We start from the raw sequence: 23,759 nt of genomic DNA, 5'->3' as shown, positions 1-23,759 counted from the left end.
TTAAGAATATTTCATTGATTTATTCTGGCTGGGCCTTAAACATGCAATTGCGCATAGTCTGATATAGTCTATTCTTTATATTTCAGCTTTGTACCTTACCATATGTTTTATGTGTATGATATTATTCTAGTTGCAACATTTACATGTAAACCTCGCTTGGCTGGATGGTGGCCTGACTATATAACTGAAACTTCTACGGTGTCTGGTAATTTGTAAACCTCAAGAGAGCCTGTGTTCAGTTCGTTTGTTTTGTTCAGACAAATACATAGCACAAATCCAGCACTACTGCCTCTGCATAGACGTGCTGTTCACGGCCGCCATCTTTGCCTCCTCCCTCAGTGTTGTTGTTCCTGTGTTTCCTGCTCGGAGGAACTCATCTCTTCCAAGTAAAAGCGTCTGGTCCTGCACAATAACAAGAGACGGGCTCCTTTGTCCATCTGGCCTCAGTCCACCTTCTCATTCACACTTAACTACACGGATTCCGCTAAAATAAACAATGAAAATAAACAATCTAGAGAATTACAGTTAAAATTTACTTTTTTTATCTGTATAATGTTTCACCTCTAAAATGTAACGTGGTAAAACTCAACTTCATCCATAGCAGCATCTTTAAAAAGGAACACAATTCGTTACAAATGTAAGATGTAATTATTGTAATACTACATTTTGCATAAAGTAACAACGTATCGACATGCAAACTAAAGTCTTGAGCAACTTTTTTTTTTTTTTTTGTCCCTTTCATTTCTGGAAATGGTGCTTTTATTCTGACGGACTGGCGTCGGAAGTGTTTTTCTGTCGTTGCTGGTCGAGCGAATATTACTGTTTCCTCATTCTTCACAGTTTGACTCTTGAGTAGTTTCCCAGTTAATTTCAATGAAATGGCGTTGACTGTGGATGGAAACAAGCCTCCCCTGCGAAGGAGACGAGAGGACGGAGAGGACAGTGATAATGTCGCCATGAAGAGGGACAAACCTGAGGCCAGTCGGTACTTGAACTCCAGTTTACAGTAACACGGTGGCGACTACACCTATTTAAAGATTTAGAAATGTTGACCTAGCCCAGGTCATTGCAAGAGGTGGCTAGTTAGTGAATTAACTTACTGTTAACTGCGACTGGCTAAAGTTTAAAAACTAACAGGCGACCAGCTTCATGTTGTTTAAACCTTAATGATTACTCTCCAATGTGAACTGAAGGGATCTGTCACAAGCAAGTGACCTGAAAGATGGTCGTAACTCACCTTTAAAGCATTAATAAAGGATTTGGTAAAGTCAAATTGTCCACACCATATTATTTTATAATATGAAAATACCAGAATTCCTGTATGATTGGGATGTATGCATTTCTTATTAATTTCTGTCACATTAAAACAAGAGTCAAAATGTGTCCCCACTGTTGGGCGGGCCCCAAAAAACTCTGCATTTCCCATAAAGCATTTGGATCGTATCTGCCTGATAAGTACCCACATTTGACATCATCAACATCATATACTCACACTTGACAAACCTCCACCTTGTACTTTCACCAGGCTGGAGTCTTGTTTGGATCAGCCAATGGATTCAGGCAGTGTCCATGAAGTCATCAAGTACACGCCCTCTCCGCTGTCAGGTAGCTTTTTATTTTTTTAGCAGTAGCTCACCTGAAGTAACCTGAGCTGCAGTTGATGTCGAGGAATAGCAGCAACCATCTCTTGCTCTGTTAAACATTATGTTTCACGTCCTCTCCCTCTCAGCCAAACATTACGATGCAGACACCACCGAACCAATCAGCTGTGGCCTTCAAACTCTGGAGGAGCTATTGTCGTGGAAACGAAGCGAGGCAAACCCCTTTAATGTAGCAGTGGTCCCTTTGGCAGCTCGGGACCCCCCTCTGGCCAACTGTCTCCGTCGGACCTTGGTGTCTCATGACATGATGGGAGGCTATCTAGATGACAGGTGTGGGGGCAGATTTAGGGCTAAATTCTCCTCGAGATAACAGTTTTCTTGTTGTTGTGTTTATCTTGTTCCTGCACTCACATCCATGTACCATAATAACATGCCCTACTTTCTTCTGTTGAAAAGATTCGCACAGGGGACAAATGCAGAGGCCCCATATGCCTTCTACCACTGGCAGTACATCGACATTTTTAACTACTTCACACACAAACTAGTGACTATTCCTCCTGCTGTGTGGACCAATGCTGCACATAAACATGGAGTCATTGTTCTCGGTGAGAGAAAATGCTAAATATAACAGAATTAAAAATTTTAGGGCACAGCAGGTGCTCAGTTCTGTCTTAATCAGGCTTCCCGCCTTAAGGTCTACCCTTAAGTATACATCATCCTGCTGTGTTTGGCCTGCTTTCCAGGGACTTTCATCACAGAGTGGACGGATGGAGCCGCCATGTGCGAGGCCTTCCTGAAAGATGAGGAGTCGTACCGGGCAGTGGCTGATAAACTAGTCCAGATCAGCCATTGTTATGGCTTCGATGGTTGGCTCATTAACATAGAGAATGTCCTCAGTGTGAGTAATACTTTTATACTGGACGTCACCACGACACTCATTGGTTACCGTGCCATCATCAGGTTGGCTGTAGACTCCTATTTCCTGCTGTTTTGATTGATAATTCCAGTCAGTTTTAATCTGTCGGTTAATAGGTCGCCATGTCACAGTTTAGTAGTCAACATTTTGACCTTTATGAGGATGACAATGGTGTTTGTATAACATCCTGTTATATAACCAGATTGTGTGTGCCATCCTCTTCCTGCAGGAGGTTGCGGTGAAGAACACGCCTTTGTTCCTGCGCTACCTGACGGACCAGATGCACGAGCGAGTGTCCGGCAGCCTGGTTCTGTGGTATGACAGTGTGATTGACAGCGGACAGCTGCAGTGGCAAAATGAACTCAACCAGTCCAACAGGTTTGACAACTTCAAAGTTAGTAACAGAGCTCAGCATGAAGAAGTTGATCAGCCATTAGAATGTGTCCATTTAGACAACCAAGTTGATTAGAACCACTTACCCATTTGACACTTAATCCTTGTCTCTCCGTAACAGGATGTTTTTTGATGCTTGCGATGGTTTATTCACCAACTACAACTGGACTGAGCAGAGCCTGGAGTGGATGAACGACTACAGTGGAGTCCAAGGCCGCCAGGCTGACATCTACATCGGCGTGGACGTGTTTGCTCGGGGCAAGGTGGTGGGAGGAATGTTTGAAACAAATAAGGTACGCACTGTGGAGCGTGCCTGTCTGCGTAAGTAATCATCATCTGAGCGGTGACAGTGAGCAGCTTCTTCTTTTTCTCGTCTACAGGCGCTGGAAATCATTCGGAGGCACAACTTCTCGACCGCCATCTTCGCTCCGGGCTGGGTGTACGAGTCCCACAATGACAAGACAGAATTCCGCAAGAATCAGGACAAGTGAGATCAACACAGTGTTAACACTGATGTAAATACACATGTTCACCATTAACTCAGAGCAGAAGAAAGGATCAGTGCATGTTAGAAGATGTTTTCAGTCAGAGCCTGTCCTGTCTGCAGGTTCTGGGCTCTTCTGTCAGACTTCCTGTACGTCCATCGGTCAGCCTTGTCCCTCCCCTTCATCTCCTCCTTCTGCCAGGGCTTTGGGAAGACTTTCTACTCCAGAGGACAGGTACTGAAGTCGTCTGTATGATAACAGAATCATAATATGATCCTAATCCTGCTACATCTACATAATTTATGACACTACAGTGTTTTCACTGCAGTGCAGTTATGGACCAAAACATGAAACGCCACTTTTGAAAAAAAAAAAAAAAAAGGAAAGTGTGGATTACTGTAATTCAACATGTCCTCCATAAGCATCAGAATACCTGCCTATAACAGACCAGTCTGATGTGTGTGTGTGTGGTTGTATTGCAGCAGTGAGGGGTCATTTGCATGTGAGCTCATGAAGGTAAACACAGATGATTGTCGTGCACTGCTGCCTTCAGATGTCTGCAGGGGTGCAATGAAGCGAAGGAGAAGCTTGTCAGACAGCATAAACACCTGATACTGTGATAATCACTTGTAGTCATTTCTAGATCAGTGCAGGCTGATTTGTAAATGTTCCTGCTTGAATCACATACAACTTGCATTTTTTATGTCGATTTAAATTCACCCATGGGTCGAGGAGTGATTGATTATTTGGATTTTAAGCATTATTCTGGATTGCTGCGCACTTACTCTCGTTGATAAAATCATCAGATTTGTGGCAGATTGACATTACAAGGGACACAGACTGTTCTGAGACATCTATTCTCAGCTCCATGTGCTCCACCAAAACGCCAACAATCTGAATGAGCCTCCCACCTGTTTGTTCCTGTGCGCCATGTGCTCCGAGCACCAAAAATACCAAAGAGGATTTCAAGGTCAGGAAAACACCAAGCTGTCAAACTGTGCTGGCTGTTCCACCGCTATGAAAATAGGACCAAGGGGGTCTTAATTTACCCAGAATACACAGTAAATGAGTCCTACATAAAACAAAGTTGCTGATGTGTCATGATTTTAGTGAAGTATATAAATGAAGTAGTTGTTTTTTTTCGCTGGATGACTGCAGTCTTGTTGTGTGTGTGTGTGCGTGTGTGTGTGCAGCGTGAGACGAGCAGGGGCTGGTTCAACCTGACCGCCCAGGAGATCCAGCCTTTGTACTACCATATGGAGCTGGAGGGCCAGGGTTGGCTGAGGAGCCACGGATGCCCAGAGGACGCCTGGAATGGAGGCTGCTCACTGCTGCTGGATGGACTCATCCCTGCCACGCACACGTCCCCCGTTTGTGCCAAGTGTGTGTGTTCGCTCTTCAGCCTTGCTTTATTTTCAAGTGGGAGAAAGCCGCTCCTCACAGCTCATGCACGGCGTGCCTGTTGTTTCTTTGTCTTCTTGTCTCTCAGGATCTTCTCCCTCAATGTACCCCTGGCATCCAAGACTCTGGTGACCCTCATCTACAAGCAGAGTGCTGGGATCTCAGTGTCCCTGGATCTGAAGACCGCAGACGCCAGTCTTTGCACACACATCAACGTCCAGGATGTCAAACGTGAGTTTCTTTTTTTTCTACCTCTGTTTTTGATTTTTAAAAGCAGTTCAGGATCGATTGGGATTGTTTTCGCAAGTGATTTAAGAGAACTTGTCACATTCTCAGTGTGTTTCTTGTGGTTACAGTAGGTGCAAATGAAATTCATGAGTGGTCTGGGGCCCAGTTTCCACCAAGAGTGCTCCTACGAGCGCTCTTTATTTTTAACACACGTTTCCTAAAGTGGCACCTAAGAGCCAGTGTACACCCACGGTGTTCCAAACATGTGCTTTCTGTGGTGCTGAAGAGAATGCCTTTTATGATTCATGTGACCGGGCGGGGTCAGTGTGAGCGAGCAAACTCTGACCACATTAGCTGCTGTGTGAATCAGACGTTTACTGAACCTAATCTGAAATCAAGCTTCATGAATATGCACACAACATCAGCTGTGAATCTCACTCTGCTCGTTTAAATCAGAAGCATCAGCGGCAATGATGAAAGTTGAGATTTAAAAAGTAGTAGCTTCCAAGGTCAGGCCAGTGCTGATTGGTTGTAAATGTGTTCTCCAGATTTGTATGTTGATGTTCAGGGTTCCATGTTAACTGAGCATGAGCTGTATGCGTTCCTGCAGTTAACAGTGTGTCTCCTGTCGTACTGGACGAGGGGGACCAGCTGGTGAGCCGGTTCTCTGAGCTGTGTGGCGACATGAATCCAGATGGTTGGACTGTCAGGTGAGACACTCTCATGACTACGTTTTTGGATTTCTCTATAAAATTGTCTAAATCCCTGCTGTTGCTCTTTCCACACCTTCATGTCACTGTGTGCAGATGCTCGCAGTTGGAGCTTCATGGCTGTGCTCTCAGAGAAGTTTGTTTCCGCATCCAGCGCGATGGAGAGCCTCAGGACACACCGTTCACCTGCAGGGTGGGAGAAATAATGGTGAGACAGTGGCTGCCAGTGGTGCTCAGTGTGTTGTCTGCTCTGTTCATTGTTAGACACCCAGATAAAAGCATGATCACAGCTGTTCAAACTCAACAGCTTCCTGTGTTCAGGAATCCCTCTCTTAACTCTTCCTCCTAAAGCTCCTGGATGTAGCCAGTCTGCAGGTTCCCCCTGAGAAGATTCAGGGCTTGTGCATTTATGACGTGGTGTGGCTGCGTGGTGCTGGTCCCTCGCCAGAGTCCACCTTCACCTGCCTGCACCTCAACGCCACTCTGCGCTGGGACTACCCGACCGAGCTCGTCCGCTACTTCAGGGTGTACTGGCGACGGCTGAGAGGACCTGATCCCCGAATCCCCCCAGGTCAGCTGGTTGTGGTGGGCCGAGCGTATTCTAATCTTTTTAGAGTAACGGAGCTGACAGTGCAGGAACCACCGGGCCTGCTGGAGCTGGTTGTGGAGCCAGTGATCAGGAAGGGCTTTCCTGTCCCAGAGAGCCACTGGGGAAGAAGAAGCCTCAGCTACACAGAGGACGTTACACGATGACTTCACTTAGTGTCATCAGGCTGCTTCTCCTTGACTCTTTAATCAATGCTGCTGCAGTCAGCTGATTTACAGTTCAACATTTCCAGTTTGGAGCACTACAACTTGTTTTAGGCTCAGAAGGCATGAAGAGTCTAAGAAAGCAAAGTGCTGTCCAATATGATGAACATGATGCTAATTTATGCTGATTTATTTTGTCTTGCTTTGTTTCACCCACTTTAACCAATTACTTGCTTTTTCTTGAGCATTCACTCATTCCATATGTATATGAGACAAGAGAGACATCTAGTTAATGCTAATATACAGCATTTCATTGTACTGTATAAGGTGGGTCTCCTGCTGTGTGCAGGGCTTCACTTGTTGCGCTCTTGTTTTAAGGTTATTTTATGTGCTGCACTAGATTTGGGGCTTCTTGTGTTCTACTTGAACAAATATTATATGACTCTGTTTGGGATGTTTTCATGTCTGAGGACAAGAATAGGCCCGTTTGGCTAAAAGGGATCTAATAAATAATCCAAATCAAATTAATATAACATGATTTTCATCAGACTGTACTGAAGATTCAATTAGAAAAGCTGCAGAGCTCAGCAGACAACATCTCCATGACAACTGGGCAAACCTCATCCATGGCTGGAGAAGTTGATACGGTCAAAAAAAACATGTTCATAAATTCCATCACATTCTTCTAAAGCTGGGACTTTTACTTTATGTTAGATTGTTTTGTCGCAAGTATAATTTCCAAGCTCTCTGTGCAGCCAGTGTCCCTCACTGTTCAGGAACGTTACATTATGAAAATGCTCCAGCTCTGAAGTATCAGATAGATTGATGTTTGACTAGTACTTCAGCTGTCAGATGAAGTGTATCCAGGGCTACCATGTGTTCATACCGAGCATGAGATTTGCACAGTGGACTCAGATCAGATGCACTCATATTACAGCTCAAGTTTCTCAATCATGCAATGGAGCCTTCCATGTATCGTCCATCTTTCAGCTGAGGTAGCAGTCTGCTGTGTCATCTGTCGCTGAACGCACTTTCCCTTTGCTTATATGTGCGTGCTTCATCTGTGCTCAAAGAGGCTGTAATATCAGTCATGTACCAGGAAGCAGAGGAATACAATCCTGATGGCTGATCGTGTGTGTAAGCAGAGCACATTTATATTGATGTAGCAGTCACTTATTTTTTAAAATGTGATGAAACTGTACCAAATATACATGCTTTCTGTATCCTCATTCAAATCAGCGTATGTGGATTTGGTTTATGTGTCATGTGCTATTAACCTTTAAGAACCACAAATATGCTTTATTCACTGTATGTTAAGCAATATGTATTCAAAACAAATGAGATGACATCACATTTTCCACAAACTTCATGTTTATTACCAGAGTACATATTGTTCTTTGTTGATTGAAGGAGAAAGAAAACATTGTAACTGAAGGATAATTCTTCTCAAAGGGATTTGGATTTTGAGGTGTGATGAGCCCAGCTACTCCATCAGAATACAATAAACTAAACATGTGATCATGTCTGCTCAGTCAGTCCATGCTCAGATGTCCACGTTTCAGGGCACCTTCACCAAATCAGGTGCATCATGGGAGATGGACTGAACACTTACTACATGTTTCTATTTGGATTTGTCTGCATGCGATTTACTGTTTCTATGAAATCAATCAACCCAAAAGGTGCAAAGGTGAATGCAATAAGACTGTAAGTGTCGCTCTGATGACATAAGCTTCATTCTATGTGGATGACCTCTCCAGACAGACAGTTCAGTGCCCGATCGACTCCAGCTACATCTGATATTGCTTGAGGGATGATGATGTCAGTTGGACCACCACTTTGGTCCTGACTGAAAAACCAACCTGTAGATTGTCTGCCAAAGAGGACTTCTAGTGCCACATGTTTAGTTTTTAGTACAATGTTTTATAGTGCTGGTATTTAAAGTCCCCTGAGGATGAATCCTATGGACTTTGGTGATCTGCTGACTATCTACCAAGTGGACAACACACAACATTTGGTACATAAACTCAACTTCATCACAGGATGAATTGTAGCTAGACTACAAGTCAGCTGCCACACTAGCAGGTCTGTAGACTCTTAGTCTAGTGTCAGCTCAGCTGTAGCATGCCATAAAGGTAATTCATTCAGTGATATAACAAGTCATCAAATGAATTACCTTTGTACCACGTCATAAATGCAGAATTCATCCACGCATGGTACTAAAGATCTGGCTTCTTGACAACTTTCATTCAAGACTGAAAGAAAAGAAAGCTTATGTGGAAGTGGAGAAAGCTCACTCACAGTTCATGCAGCACTCGTTATGTGTTAAGAACAACAAGCATCTCTGTGTGTTTGATACTGAACCAGAGAAGAAGCCAGGACAGCATTTACAAAAAAGAAAAAAGTCTTTATTGTTGTTCTGGCTGAAATTGAGTCATTGCTGTAATAGAAGAGAACCACGATTCTTGATTTGGTTTAGCAGGAATATAAAAAGGTCATGTGATCATTGGGATTGTCAGAGCCATTCCAGCCGCTATCAGAGCAGGTGCGTCAGTCCTGCTGGGTGATCATCTTCAGCATCTGCAAGGCCATAGGTCCCTGGTCTGAGGGAATCTGACAACAGACAAAAAGACATTGTTATGCTGAAATTCAACTTTTTTTGTGACTTCATTTCATGCTTTCAGTGGAGTGCCAGCTGTTCACTGCCAGAAACAAACTTTGCTTTGAGACACACTGCTTTCAGAGGGCCAGCAAAGCTCACTATGTTAGCTTAACACTACTGAAGCTCAATTACAGCAACATGCAGGTGCCAGCAGTTCAGTCTGCATCACAAACATATGGTCATGGTCTAATTTGCCCAGGCAGAGTGTAAACACCCTCTCTATCATCAAGCCTTTAAGTCATTCATTTCTACCCAGCTGAATTCAGTGTGAATCTAAGTATAGGTGGTGATGTAACACCTCCCAAAAGGGTTTTATCTTGTGATTTTAAATTGTACTTGTTAGCCATAATGGTCTAATTCTTGGTCCTTCATGGCTAATTAGCATTTGGAGACAACAATCAATACTTTTTCCCCAATCCTCAGTATGAAATTAACCTTTACCAGGTCCAGTGTGCAGGATTTAGTGGCATCTAGTGGTGGGCTGCAACCAGCTGAACACCCCTCACCTCACCCTCCCTTTCCAAACATTTAAGAGAACCTTCAGTGGCCTTGAAACTTGCATAATGCAGAAGGCCCTGTCAGCCGGTGTTTGGTTTGTCTCCTCTGGGCTACTGTAGGAACGTGGCCTTGCAGCATGGCAGGCTCATGGAAGAGGACCTGCTCCCTCTGTAGATATAAAGAGCTCTCTCTAAGGTAACAAAAACACGATTCTAATTTTCAGGTGAGTATACACGGATGAAAACACTCAGAAATACTGTATTCTATTTCTGCCAGTAGATCCCCCTGAATCCTACACACTGGACCTTAAAAGCCAAACCAAAGTGACTCATTGTGAAGAGAGCGGGAGGATGAACAGTCCTCTCCGAAATACTCAAGGTGTTGTATCTGTTACCACTTTAGAGTGTGTGCGCAGGTTTCTTAAACACGAGTAAAACCCACTAAAAATAGAAAACTAGCTTCTTTCCCATTGCCAGTAGATGAGTTTACCTTTCTGTATTTTTCTGGGGTGCCACGTTCAATGTCACAACTGCGCCGGAAAACAGGGAGCAGTCGAAAGCAGCATGTAGGCCAGAGACAGTGGTACAGTGTTTACTCTGGATCTGTTACTTCAGTCTATTCAGACTCAACATACGCTGAACGACTCCCCTCCAATCAGGAGAGCCTCTCTCTCCTCGCTGCCTTGCCAATGTTGCATTTTGCACGATACGAAGAACAAAATTGCTGTTGCACGTTGTTCCCATAGACTGCAAAAATCAATGAATAACGTTCCTGGCTATTCCTGACTGTTCCTGGCATTCCTGACTATCCCAAGGTTCAACTCAAGCACATTGGTCTGAAAAGGGCAAAATGAGCACGTCCATCTGAGTATGTTTCCATCACTACCAGTTGGAGCTGGACTCAATACATCCTCATGACTACTGCAGAGTCACCTGACCCAGGAATGAATGCTGATCGTCCCCAAAAGCTAAGGGTCGTAGTCCAGCCTTAAAGAGGTACGTGATTCTACACTGCAGCATTTTTACAAACTCCATCAGTCAATGTCTTACCATGTGACCGGCTTTGAGGATCCAATAGAAGGCAAAGTTCTTATAAGTCTTGCAGAAAGCGCCAGTGACTCCCGGGGCGGTGGGGTCATCCAGGGCGGTCCACCTGAGCTTGTTAAATCCAGATAGCCCCTCCCACTTCAGCCGCTTCACCCACAGCTCTTGACCTGAGACAGGAAGTAGAGATGAGTGTGGCACGGCTCTTTTCCATGGGATTCACTATGTGACCATGCTGCTACAGCTGAATACAATTATACACTGAGCGCCTTACCCATGGTGTCCACTATGAGGTCCAGCTGGCCGTTGTACACAGTGACATTGACTCCAGCGGTCAGCAGCTGGTCGACTATATCCACCACCGGCCTCATGAAATCTCCGGCCATGTAGGAGAACACTTCCTCAGCCTGGCCTGGACACACAGACAGACAGGAGGAGAAGAGAACAGAACATTCGCACAAAAGATATGAAATACGGTCAAACTAAAATCAAAACAAACGGACACAGAGTCCACTATCGATGCAGTACCTCCCCAGGTGACATTCTGAGGGATGATGCCCAGTTTCTTCCTGATAGGTCCATTCATCAGCTCGCTCAGTGATTGGCCGTGGAGGGGACGAATGTGGCGACGTGTCTGAAGAGCTGGTGGGAAAGAAAAAACGAGAGCAGACCTCTTGAAATGATTTGGGCTGTTTTTAAAATGGCAGAGAGCGTGTGATCACAGAGTCTTACAGATGAAGTCCTCTCCTGCTGACAGGCGGAGTTTCTCATCCGGGTCCTGGGTGAGGATGTTGTAGAAGTTGACTCCATTGGTGTTCTGACAAGAAAACCAAAACAGGAGTGCATCAAACCACATGATCCCTGCATGCTAATGAAGTGATGGAAATCAAAAAAATAAAAATGACAAAAGGGATTGTTTTTGTCAAGTATTAGCTGAGAAGACCGTTACCACCGTCATGGCTGTACATATGCAGCTGGAGCCAACTATTCCCTCATATACTCTATAAATGGCTCCCCGTATGTAAAAAGTGGACCTGACAGCCTCGAACAGTGAAGCGCAGACATTCAACCTCCTGTGTTGCACCGACCTGCTCCACCACGGTCTCCGCCACAGACCACAGCTCTGTGGCTTTCTGGAACTGCTTCTGCTCCACAGCTTTCTTCACCGCCTCCGCTGCACTGCTGACATCCGCCAGGCCGTAATCATCCAGCAGCGACTGCACAGCGAAGGAGCCGCAGTCAGGTGGAAACTCAACAGAGCAGCTGGAGTACAGAATCTGATTTTCATCTGCTCATTGTTTATTACTTACGGTCGTGTAGAGGTATGGTCCCCAGGTCATGACGGAGTCTGTGGATGAAGCAGAAGTCTTACAGTGAGCAGGTGGTTTAAAGATAAACCCCTGCTGCGTCTGTCATAGAGGTATGTAACCATGTTCCTGTTGATCTGTGATTGGCTGTTAGATGTACTAACTTAAATGCACTCCTCTTGAGAATTTCATTGAACTCCCTTCAAAAATGTGGCACTTTAATTTTCTTTTGCTCGGAGCAAATACCACTCGCCTTATTGAGCGTGGTCGATAATGTTCATTATAGTGAGAATTGTCCTGGAAATTCGGCATGAATATAAGCCATCAAGCTCAGAGCATTTCAGAAAACATGCAGCTTTAAAATGGAATTCCTCATGTTTGGACTGCAGGAAACAGGAGGTATTTACCTTCCTGAGGTAAATGTCTCTCTGACTCAGACCTCTTGTCTTAATTTGATTGTCACAATATGTTATGTATATGCAACAGGCTCCTAAAATACTCTGAATGCTGAACAATGTGTCACCCATTCCCACAGCCTATATACTGCTTTAAAATGAGAAGTGTGACGCAAGTATGCAGAGCTTCCTTCCCATTCCTCGTTCACAGGCAGCAGTTATTTTCCTACACGGTCAAATCCACTGAATAAGTAAGTGGTTTAGTAGGAGGGGGCAGAGATCTACAGTAACTTTAACTTGTGCTGATGCTTTGAAGACATTTAATTGCTAAAAATCCATGTTTGAAGGAGTTCCAACATGTAGGCGTGCAGCGTTTCAGTGGGGTTGCACAAACGTTGTGTCTAGATGTAAAAAGTGATGATACTAACCCAGCGGGGAAATCCAGGAGTCCCCAAGTGCCACACCAGCAAATCTGCATTTCACGGTCCCTTGTGCTACGGCCTGGACGGACAAGTGATACAAATCACCAAAGACACACATCACATTAGAGGTCTTTGTTCTATTTAATGTCTTTTCAAATATTTCAGCGGGAACCATGAACATCCACTCCACATTAAAACAGAGCCCCTGGTGTAGTTACTGCCATTGGCTGGCTATAATAAATGGCTGGCTTCTGCAGCTTTACCATGCATGCACACTGCAGGTCAATCTCAGATCAGCCTCTGCTGACTGTAACTATACGAGTAAGTACATCCCTCCTTCTGTTAAGATGCAGCTGAAAATGATTATCTCTATAACCCACAACAAAAGTTGATTGCTTCTGCTTGTTGAGAAAAACTTGCTGACTTGCAAGCAAACCATTAAACTGTCATGTCTACTTGCTGACTCATCCATCATATGACGGTTCTCTGGCATGGGGACTTTCTCATATCAGAGAGCTCACGTGGACATGAAGGGACGTAACATTCAGCCATCAGACTCCAAAAGCAGTCAACTCACCTTGGTGAGTTCCAAAGAGATGGCAGCTGCCATCTTCCCTCCATACGACTCAGAGAAGATGTAGAAGGGGATGCTCTGCAGAGAATAAAGCAACCATAAGTTCATATTGATACAAACACTGAACAATAAAGAATTCACTTTTTAAAAATACGTCTGTTCTTAGTCCTCACATAAGACTACATCTGTCTAACTTGTTGCTTTTATTGTTCTCAGTTTGTCCTGTCCTGTTTATACTGTGAGCTGCTGGAAAATCTTTTTAAACAAGCTCGTAATACTTTCCATCGCTCTGGTATTTCACTGCGACAGATAATTAAATAAAACAGAAAAAAAATGTAAATCTAGTTAGGAACAGTCAGGCAGCCTCGCCAGGATGCTGCTTGCCTGAGCCGATCTTCCGGACTCCTGTTTCTTTGTACAGGAAGATAATATCAAGCTTCAGTGAAGCAAACGGGACTGCTGTGATACCTGGAACTCAGCCTTCTCTGTGAAGAAGTGCTGGAGCAGCACCAGCATGTCTGAGGCCACCGTGGCCACATTAGTAGCATATCCGTCTGGCCTATCGGTGTAGCTGAAGCCAGTGCCCACAGGGTTGTCGACAAATAACACACTGGCTGCCTGGACCTGAAAGAGCCAACACACACACACACACACACACACACACACACACACACACACACACACACACACACACACACACACACACACACACACACACACACACACACACACACACACACACACACACACACACACACACACACACACAAAGATCAGCATGTTACAAAACATACAGGGCACAGATTTCAAGACTCAATGCAGGAAATGACTCAACCACAGTGAATCAGAGTCTTTTTCTGACCACTAAACAGCTTCCTAAACAAAAGGTCAATCACTTTAAAACCTTGAACTCACCCAGCTTGTATTTCTGGGCTGTAGGTCTGTTTTCAAAGGTCCTATCTCCTCAAAGTTTCCAAAGCCACTTCCTGATCCACCTGGTCCCCCCTGAAGACACATGGACAGAACAGCCTCATCATGTTCCAACATTAAGAGCAGAAAGCTTGTTTGTATTTAATGAGATATTACTACAGAGATGACGTGTCTGCTATCCAGTTTACTAAGACAAACTGCATGTTGTGGAGAACTAATATAAGATTATATTCAGTAATATTATAGCTGTCTTTTCCTGAGATGGCTGCTTCTATTTTAAACTCTTGCAGGTTTTGTTCCATCAGTTAAAAACAGTCAGTTCCTCCTCTGCAGTTGAAAATAGAAGCAGCACCGCTGTTACTAATTCAGTCACACCACCAAATGCCTTTCTTTAGTTATCTGGGGTTTGAACCAGCCACCTTCCAACTGTCCGCAGCTTGTTTAAAGAGACCATGTCCCTGTTTGAGAGTGTTTTAGTTTCAGCTTACTGCAACCACTGTGCGACTTAGTGCTTACGCCACAGGGTTTCTCACTTTTCCAACCTTTGCGGCAGATATTGATTTTGATATTTCTTTCATATTTGTATGATTTGAAAATCAGGTTGCAGAGAGTGAACACCTGCTTCAGTTAGCATTTAGTAGTTGGGGGAATTTTGTGACATTAAAAAGAGGAATAATGACAATCCAGACAGCAGAAAGTGAGATAGGAGAGATCTTTTTACAAGCACCAGAAAAAGAAAATCCATGCCCCGATCAGTAACAAAGGCTTTGCTCTAAACCCAAGCTGAGAAACCCCTGATGGTGTCACCAGGGTTATTCTCAAGACCACACTACAGTGTTTTCAGTGGCTGCCGTGACTATTATTAACTGATCTTCATGGGTGAAAATGAGGGGAGTGTCCTCTTTAAGCTGCATTGCCACACAGCAACAATGCAGCTTTAACACTACAGGCAGTGATGGGGTTCAGTGCTGAGAATGACCTGCAGTACGTCACAGGGGTCAGTCTCTGCAAATTGATATGTCTAATGCATGGAAACCTGGGGTGTGCTGGAAATCATGCAAAAACATTCAGAAACAGACAGAGAGACAATAAAAGATGCTTTGGAAAATTAGCCCACGTATACATGACCTGCTCAACCATGCAGGACCTCTGAGCTTTGAGGGGTCAGTACAGGTGAGTGGATCTGTCCTACCTGCAGCCACATGACAAGAGGCAGGTCCCTGTACTCTGCAGACGGGCTGTCGGCGTAGTACAGCCACCAGAACATGTGGGCTCCATCTCTCACTTCCACATAGTTCCAGGCTTCTTTAGCTGCCAGCGGACTGGGGAGCCCTGCAGGGGGTTCGATCACATCCGCTGTTTTCATTCAGTTCACGTCATACACACTAACTACTTCTATCAAATACAATGTTAGACCACTTTTGGCGCATGACGCTGATAAACAGTAAATCACCTCTACTTTCGCTTTGCAGTCAGCAAACAGGAAACCAGTATTTGTTTGCTCGTTATGTCTGAGTGGTTGGCTGGAGAATGCTACATTTAAGCGATTGTAAGAGCGCTACATAAAAACCACGAATCATACCTTTATTCACGATGATGGCGAGGATAAACAACAAACTGCTGACTGCTGCTGTCCGGCCCATTGTTGAGGCGTGAGTACACGGACGGCGCGGCTCTGTACGGCTTTAACGCTGCAAGATCACATGACCACACCCGGGGTCAGCTGACCGACGCCGTTTTGTTTTTTTTGTTTTTTTTTTTGTTTTGTCATAGTTCAGTTTCAGATTTTACTTTGTAATGCAATATGAAATCTAAAAAAAAGTCTAGCTTAGACATAGAAAATTAAAGATTAGTTTAAATAATATATAAAGTGTGGGTTTAAAGAAATAGAGGTTGACAGAATTGTTTAAATGTATTATTATTTATTTATTATTGGAAGCTTGTGTTATGATGGCTGCATGCATCTGCCTTTCAGCATTGCCGGGGGTGGAGGGTGGGGGTTTGTCTGTGTTGAAATTTTAGAAGCCCCGGATTTGCTGTGTGGTAATTTGTGCAATTAATTTAGGACAGGGGCTTCCCATTCCATTTGGGGGGGGACACGGGCCTCTTGACCTCTGGAGGCAATCTAAGTGTCGTAATTCAGGTTTTCAGAAACAATATTTTTTAAGGGAGAGACAGAAAAGTCTGCTTAGCAAATCAGCTAGTGCACCAGTTTTTAGTGTTGCCAGATAATATCTGACATCCTTTCCTCAAGATAGCAACCAAAAATAGATTTTAACGATTGAAGTCAGGTGTTACACTCAGCATGTTGTTGTTTTACTCTTTGATCCCTCGTTATTCGGGTCGGCCTGAGAGACGGACCTGACTGTGAGGAGCGATTTAGTATTAGCTTATAATAACCGCCTCCACGCCAACAGAGGTCAGTGTTGTGAAAGAGTTGGCCCCAATCACAAGTCAAACTTCCTGTTAAACATCGGTCCTTCAAAATGATGGTCCGAAAGGACAAAAAACAGAGTTATTTTTTGAGTTATCAGAAACCTCAGTCAGAAATTAATAACGTCCTCTATTATACATGTTTATATTTCAAAAATGTGTATAATTTATAAAGACCCTTCAGCCATACTTCACAACGTGGCATTTTAAGAGCCTATCATGATTTCAGGAACTGAAATCTTAATATGGGGCATTACAGTAATTTTGCGCTGTTAATACAGAGTGGGCTTTATCCAAAAAAAAACTCTGTTATTATAAGTTGTGACTATGCTTTACGATTGTTGATAAATTATTTTCGAAAAGTCATTATAAATAAAATCCCTCTGGCTGATATTCATCCTCTATATTTGTAAAAATGCAGTTATTACTAATGTTCTCACTTTCTCATAAGCCATTAAGTTGTGTCAGTAATGTCAATAAGACGTCAATAAACCGCTTTTGTTTGATATTCTCCACAGCCCTTTTGATGATCTCTGATGAATGGTGGATGGATTTTGACACTCTTATCTTGAAAACTCCGACCGGAAACACTGTTCATGCTGCCGGCGGAAAGCGAGCTGCGTGTTTTGGCGCAGCTGTCATGGCTGCTCACAGTAACAATTTTATCCGCGTGCGCTTGTACTTTGAGTACCCGCCGCCGGCTGTCATTGACTGCCGCATGTGCTGGCTGCTCGTGGACCTAAACACGTGCCGCGTGGTGGCAGATTTGGAGAGTATCATCCGAGAGAAGTTTGAATTCAGCCGCCGAAGCATCCTCAACCTCTTCATAGAGGACTGCTACCTGCCGCACACAGAGAGCATCTTCGTGGTGCGCGACAACGACAGTGTCAGGTGCGCGTGCTCTCATTTCTCGTCGTGTTGTACCTCGCGAGCTTTCCTGGATACATTTTGATGAGTTCATGGGTGTATGCGGAGCGGTAGATTTAGGGCCCTCATTCAAAGACAATCATGCAGTTTTGTGACTCTCTGTCCTGAAGATATTGTGACAAAACAATTCTAAACTTAAGATTCACTTTCTACCCTTTCCCAGGCCTTGCTGTTACTTGTTATGGTCTTCCTCAGCACATGGAGTTCGCTCAGTTTTCAAGGATTTAGCTCAGTTAGTCAGTGACTTGAAGCCACCTCTGGACAAGAAGACAAAAAAGTGTATTTCTGAAAATGTGCTTTTAAAGATGTGTTTGCAAATGCTCCAAAGTTGTTTATGTTCATTCTTGATTTGCCAGGGTGAAGGTGGACTGTCTGGCTCAGGTGAATGGAAACAGCAGCTGTCCAGACACACCTGCAGCAAGTGAGAAGAGCAGAAAGAGACAGAGACCCACAGAGGATGATGAGCCAGGAGAAAATGGAGTGAGTGTGGAGTGGAAGAAAAAAAAGAGGAAAAAAGGGATTGAGAAGAGCGTCGAGAGGGATGCCAAGCAGGCTTCAGGTGATGGCAGGAACAAGAAGTCCCAAGGGAAGCACAAAGAGAAGAAGAACAGGAAGAAGGCAGAGGAAAATGCTGCTGTCACCTCCAGACCCCCTGCCTCGACCAAAAAAAACCCAGCCAGGGTCGATCAGCCAGTTCAAAGCATCAAGAAGCCCCCAGTGGCACAAGCTAAAACACAAGGTGCCTCCTCTTCCTCAGATTCCAGCAGTAGCAGCAGTAGTGAGGAAGATGCGGCACCCAAAAGAACAACTGCCCAAAAACCTGCACCCAAAACACCCTCCTCCACCCCTGCTGCTTCCAAGCCATCTCCAGCCACCAAACCGAGGCAGGGGAAACCATGCCCTCCTTCATCATCCTCTTCAGAAAGCACCTCCTCTTCAGATGAGGCCACCAGTGTAAAAATCCCACCACCAACAACAACAACAAACAAACCTGTAACACCCAAAACCCCCAACACGCTAATAAGTGATCACTCAAGACCTCAGCAGCCTCCTCCTGCCCTGCAGCCCACAAACTGTGCACAGAAACAGGCTGCGAGCGCAGCCGTGCCTCCTCAGGACAAAGTGGAGGAACCTGGTACCTCGAGCAGCGAGGAGGAGATCAAGCTGGTTATCCGACGGCCGGCGCAGCAGCTGGGCCACGCTGTGGGCGGTCAGGCGTCTTGGAGAGGCCGCGGCCGAGGAAGGCCCAGGCGTGGTGGCCCTGGAGAGAGGGGAAGGGGTGAAGGTAGAGCAGGCACCAGAGGGCACAATGGCAGCTTTGAGTTCAGCTATAATGGAGCCAAGGAGCCGTCCTACCAGACTGACTCACTGACCAACGTGTCAGTCGTCCTCCAGGTCTGTCCGCATCTGTCTGCACCTGTGTGTCATCACTAGAAATGAGTGTACAGCACGATAGTATAATTTAGATTTCAGAAACAGTTCTTAGCTCAGTGTTTAAAGTAGGATCTGTTGTGTAAATGTAAACATGGTATTAAATACTACCTGCCGTGCTGAAATACTGTGCATGAAGAGACAGTCACTCTTGTCTAAATCTTTGTATGTAGAGCCAAGCAGAAAGTGCTCCCAAACAGGACTACAGCTCGATGCCCCTGCTGGCGGCCCCTCCACAGGTGGGCCAGAGGATCGCCTTCAAGGTGAGCCTCGTCTGGTGTCATTAGCCACTGTGTGTTTGCTCTGCATGCCCGCTTGCTAACATGTTTAGCTTTGAAGCCCTGATCGTTCCACTCTAGTCTGGAATAAAAATAGAAATATCCACTCATTAAACAACACCGTTTCCACAAAGCCTCACGGAGAAGCTCAAACAGAAACAAAAACTTAAACTTGAAAGGTATATCACCAGTAGAGCTGAAAGGAGATTTTGATTAATCAACAAATTAGCTTGAATATCTTTGGATTATTAATTGATTTCAGTTTTCTGATATTTTATAGACTAAACGATTTATGGCAAAATCAATTAAATTGACCTTTGAGTAAACTCTGCCCTCATTGTCCTGTTAGCTTGTGATGGCGAGATGAAGCTTCTTGAGGCCTTCCAGCCAAATGGTTCACAAAAAGGTTCATTTCTCGAGGCTTCATGTGCACACAAACCCCTCTGCTGGTCAGAGACTGTCAAACAGCCTATCTGGCTGCTTAACAACATTATAGGTTGTGATGGGTCGTACCATGCCGACGCTTCGGAGCAGAACCTATAAATTATTATTGTAATTGTAATTTTATCATTTTGCAGTACACTCAAGACTGTCCTGCACCAGTGCAGCCATGGGAATGACTGCCAAATAAAATAAATCAATTCATCTTAATAAATGCATTTCATGTATCGTTCATGTATTCAGTCATATAAATAAAATGTATATTTTTGTTTAGTGTATTATGGGTATGTAATGTGACAATACAATGGAATCTAATATTACCTGTCAAATATAATCATTTTGTCAACATCTGAGTAACTCATAATGACAGGGGAACAATAGTTTTCAAACTGTTGCAGTGTTTTAACAAGGTAAGGGGCAGTGGACGTGCTTGTGAACATGAAGAGGGCAGTGGATTTGCATGGTACGACCCATCACTACCGTTAGCAACCCTAGCTAACACTTAGCATCCTCGCTGGCTAAAAGCTTCTTTTCCCCTCTTTTTGACCAGGTGTGGTCCTGACGCCCAAATATTTAACAAATATGCCAGATGAATTTTGCTGTGCTGCTTTCTGGCAAAGCCTGGCCTTCATTGATCCTGAAAATAACTGTTAGCTGCAGCCCTAATTACAAATAGCCTTTAATGTTGTTTTACGATGAATTGTTCTGTTCAAGGTCAAGATCAAGGTCAATTTTATTTATATAGCACAACCAAAGTTAAAAACAACCAAAGTTGACCAAAGTGCTTTACAGACTTCTAAGCGATGCAAAAAGAACATACATGAACATACAATGAAGAAAAACAATATATATGCAGCCAGGATGTCAACGCCCAACCAAACTGAAAGCCATTGAGTAAAGATGGGTCTTCAGCTGGGACTTAAAAGATTCCATAGTCCGAGCAGCCCTAATGTCCAGCGGCAGGCTGTTCCAGAGTTTAGGGGCTGCCACTGAAAAGGCTTGGTCACCTTTAGTCCTGAGTCTGGATCTGGGGACCTCCAGGATCACTTGACTGGACGACCTCAGTTCTTTAATAGGTTTGTGGACCTGAATAAGGTCTGCTAAATAATGGGGGGCCAACCCATTTAAAACTTTAAAAACAAGAAATGAAACCTTAAAAACTATTCTAAAATGAACAGGAAGCCAGTGTAGCGATGCCAAGTCTGGTGTTATATGCTCCCATCTTCACATCTGAGGTGATTAGTGCACTAATCAATCATATTCATGATGTGTCTTCCGTTAGTATATCTGCCACCAGATCAGCTTCATTTCCTAACTCCAGTCCTGTTTGTGTGTGTTCACAGTTGCTGGAGCTGACTGAGAACTATACACCAGAGGTATCAGAATACAAGGTAAGTGCAGCTTTGATTATTGATCTCATGATACTGGGTGGACCTCGGATAGAATGAAGTCGTAACTGCTCATTCATACTGGGGTCACCACACTACTCATCACCCATGTTGCTGTGCATTTTAGGAGGGAAGGATTGTATGCTTTGACCACACCACCCAGCAGATTGAGCTGGAACTACATAATGTCTCTCAGGGTAAGGATCGTTTCAACTCTGAACTAGGCATTTTAAAATGCTCTGCTGATCTCTTAAGACTGTTTTTCCTCCCAAAACTGTGATGGAAAATATCTTTGGAGAGTCAGTGAGCTCACCACCTAGCAAAAGAACAATATGGGAGTGATGGAATCGCTGGTACTGATGACTGAAACATCACTTTTGAACAGCATTGTCCTTATTACAGTTAAAGGAGTGAACTTTTCTCTCTACTTGAGTTTTAAATGTGATGTACTTAAGCAGATTATACAGTATTTTCCAATGTTTTCCACACATCCCTGCCTCGCCCTCAGCTCCCGTAGAGCCTGGCAAGTTTGACCTGGTCTATCAGAACCCGGATGGCTCAGAGAGAGTGGAGTATGCGGTGTCCAGAGGCTCTCGGGTAAGCCTTTGCTTATTATCATTTTATGAATGATCTCCTAAACAGAACAGCACTGCTTAAAGGAATGGTTCAAACTCATGGGAAATGAGCTCATTTGTGTTCTTTCCAAGAGTTAAATGAAAGGATTGATATCAATCTGTTGTGTTTGTTAAGTATGGAGCTGGAATCAGGATGTGATTAGCCTAGCTTAGCATAAAGACTGGGGGCAGGGGGAAGCGGATAACCTGGCTTGTCCATGGTTTAATAATACGCCTCCTAGTGGAAGTTATGTATTGGATCCACAGTTTGGTCGTGGTTTTGTACATTTACCCTCTCCAAATTAATGATTCAATTGAAATTCTAACTAAAAACAAAATTTGTTTTCTGTGTTACAGTTAAAAACCATTTGCTAACAAATGAGCAAACTTCATCAAACATTTGCTTGATTATTGTTGTTGTTAAGTTCCCACATAAAATCCCTGGGATTAAGTCTTATTAAAAGACCCAAGGCTCTCCAAAATGATTCCAGGGACCACATGGTAACTGAGTACACTCTTTATTATGGGGGCCAAAATAATGGCATGTGCAGAAAGTGGCAGTTGCCATTTGGGTGGTGTCTGTGATATTGTTACCTGTAATATCCACACTGCTCTTGTTTTAATCTTGCTGTAGTCACCGTTCAAGTAACATCTTCGCCTACCTCCCACAGGTGACGGAACGCTGGGACTCCCTGCTGGAGCCAAGGCTGATCATTTAAATCTGCCCACGCAGGGAATCTGGACAAGCCCCCAGTTTGGCGAGATGGATTTCCCTTTTCTCTATTTCAGGGTCCTTCAACTTGTAGTCCAGCACCTGAATTAAACTGAGAGTCACAGTTTCATATGACAGCTGAGGAATATGATTATGATTGACTGTGTTTGCCGTGCTTCATGATAAGTCATCATTTTGCACACAACAGCGAGTGCATAGCGAAGTACAGATGTCAGTACTTGAAAAGGTTTTAGTTGTTGCATTTAAATTGGAGTTAGATATGAAATGCTAGTTTTTTTTTATATGTCATTGTTTTTAGTGATTGCTTCCAGGACCGGAACATAATGGTTTTATGTTTTGTACAGTGATGTGACTGTGGATATCAGTCTTGTATAAACTGTTTTTCTAATAAAAACTGCATCTCCTGCTCTGATGTCTACTGTATTATTCCAAAGTGGAAATGTTCTGTTTCATGGAGGCCCATGTCTGCCAGGAAAAGAAAAAGTGGTTCAATTCAATTATGAGATGCCAGGGATTAAAGGGCATTAAATTGAGACTATGTGAGAATTCAACACAAAAGCAAAACGGTTTTTCAAAATTTCTTATTTGTTTCTTATTTTTAAGATCTTTCTCAAACTGTCTGACCACCAAAGTCTGTTTTTTGCATATGGGAGAAAGATGTACACTCAGAAATCAAGAGTTGATATGCATGCTACTTAAATATTATCCTTTTCACACTGTGGCACAGTAAATACTCAAACCTGTTTAGAATTGTTAAGTATGGGATCGAGACGCAGCTATTATCTATTATAATTTAGTGCTAGTAAGACAAAATTTAAGTAAGTTTGCAAACTGACTGTCAGTCACAGAGAAATATCTATTTCAACTGTGCCAACATTAGCTAACTTTAACTCTGGTCACACCAGACCAAGCAAGGCTGAAGTGACAAAACCCCTGAGTGCTTTAAGGTGAGTGAAAGTGAGTTCTATTGCTGATGGATGCAGCCTTTCATTTACAGGAAGAACAATTTTGATTTACCATCTCATAACCTTCCTCATAAGTCTTATAATTGTTGTCATTTCCAGCATGTCATCCATGAGCTTCCACCCTGTTGTACTCGTTTGTGTCACTGCATGGCCTTCAGTGGAGCTGGAGAGGAGAGACAGCTTTAACAGAGCCACTGAGAGGGTATTTCAGGTCAATATTCCTTTTTACTGTGGCAG

The 23,759-nt window shown here is 43.8% G+C and overlaps 3 protein-coding genes across 3 annotated transcripts; 2 read left to right on the top strand and 1 right to left on the bottom strand.

Moving 5' to 3' along the window:
* The first annotated feature begins 691 nt into the window (after nucleotides 1–691).
* Nucleotides 692–8,006, top strand: engase (endo-beta-N-acetylglucosaminidase). Its single transcript, XM_070981725.1, has 14 exons — nucleotides 692–985; nucleotides 1,526–1,605; nucleotides 1,730–1,931; nucleotides 2,058–2,206; nucleotides 2,345–2,499; nucleotides 2,747–2,895; nucleotides 3,032–3,203; nucleotides 3,291–3,397; nucleotides 3,518–3,629; nucleotides 4,589–4,776; nucleotides 4,885–5,027; nucleotides 5,635–5,734; nucleotides 5,831–5,942; nucleotides 6,086–8,006. The coding sequence occupies exons 1-14, from the start codon at nucleotides 879–881 to the stop codon at nucleotides 6,485–6,487; spliced, it is 2,178 nt and encodes a 725-aa protein (XP_070837826.1). The 5' UTR covers nucleotides 692–878; the 3' UTR covers nucleotides 6,488–8,006.
* On the bottom strand, nucleotides 7,988–16,017 carry scpep1 (serine carboxypeptidase 1). The gene is made up of 13 exons (XM_070981727.1): nucleotides 15,895–16,017; nucleotides 15,505–15,644; nucleotides 14,298–14,387; nucleotides 13,851–14,006; nucleotides 13,386–13,460; nucleotides 12,815–12,887; nucleotides 11,995–12,032; nucleotides 11,773–11,901; nucleotides 11,417–11,501; nucleotides 11,213–11,326; nucleotides 10,959–11,096; nucleotides 10,691–10,854; nucleotides 7,988–9,094 (listed from the first exon to the last, which is right to left on the bottom strand). The coding sequence occupies exons 1-13, from the start codon at nucleotides 15,953–15,955 to the stop codon at nucleotides 9,032–9,034; spliced, it is 1,326 nt and encodes a 441-aa protein (XP_070837828.1). The 5' UTR covers nucleotides 15,956–16,017; the 3' UTR covers nucleotides 7,988–9,031.
* Nucleotides 16,018–17,370: 1,353 nt separating this feature from the next.
* coil (coilin p80) lies at nucleotides 17,371–22,966 on the top strand. The gene is made up of 7 exons (XM_070981417.1): nucleotides 17,371–17,636; nucleotides 18,029–19,067; nucleotides 19,277–19,366; nucleotides 21,166–21,213; nucleotides 21,338–21,407; nucleotides 21,719–21,807; nucleotides 22,496–22,966. Exons 1-7 carry the CDS (start codon nucleotides 17,386–17,388, stop codon nucleotides 22,541–22,543), a joined length of 1,635 nt encoding a protein of 544 aa, XP_070837518.1. The 5' UTR covers nucleotides 17,371–17,385; the 3' UTR covers nucleotides 22,544–22,966.
* Nucleotides 22,967–23,759: the final 793 nt, after the last annotated feature.

This window comes from Chaetodon trifascialis, chromosome 15 (genome assembly GCF_039877785.1).
Source record: "Chaetodon trifascialis isolate fChaTrf1 chromosome 15, fChaTrf1.hap1, whole genome shotgun sequence".
NCBI classification, from domain to species: Eukaryota; Metazoa; Chordata; class Actinopteri; order Chaetodontiformes; family Chaetodontidae; genus Chaetodon; species Chaetodon trifascialis.
The sequence above is the reverse complement of the archived record's forward strand: the minus strand, read 5'-3'. Positions and strand labels throughout refer to the sequence as shown.

Coding starts and splice junctions, on each gene's coding strand:
- engase (XM_070981725.1), top strand. CDS start 879: ATGGCGTTGACTGTGGATGGAAACAAGCCTCCCCTGCGAAGGAGACGA. Junction 986..1,525: donor GACAAACCTGAGGCCAGTCG/GTACTTGAACTC, acceptor TACTTTCACCAG/GCTGGAGTCTTGTTTGGATC. Junction 3,204..3,290: donor GAATGTTTGAAACAAATAAG/GTACGCACTGTG, acceptor TCTCGTCTACAG/GCGCTGGAAATCATTCGGAG.
- scpep1 (XM_070981727.1), bottom strand. CDS start 15,955: ATGGGCCGGACAGCAGCAGTCAGCAGTTTGTTGTTTATCCTCGCCATC. Junction 12,888..13,385: donor TCTCTTTGGAACTCACCAAG/GTGAGTTGACTG, acceptor TTGTCCGTCCAG/GCCGTAGCACAAGGGACCGT. Junction 11,327..11,416: donor AGCAGGAGAGGACTTCATCT/GTAAGACTCTGT, acceptor CTTTCCCACCAG/CTCTTCAGACACGTCGCCAC.
- coil (XM_070981417.1), top strand. CDS start 17,386: ATGGCTGCTCACAGTAACAATTTTATCCGCGTGCGCTTGTACTTTGAG. Junction 19,068..19,276: donor ACGTGTCAGTCGTCCTCCAG/GTCTGTCCGCAT, acceptor CTTTGTATGTAG/AGCCAAGCAGAAAGTGCTCC. Junction 19,367..21,165: donor GCCAGAGGATCGCCTTCAAG/GTGAGCCTCGTC, acceptor GTGTGTTCACAG/TTGCTGGAGCTGACTGAGAA.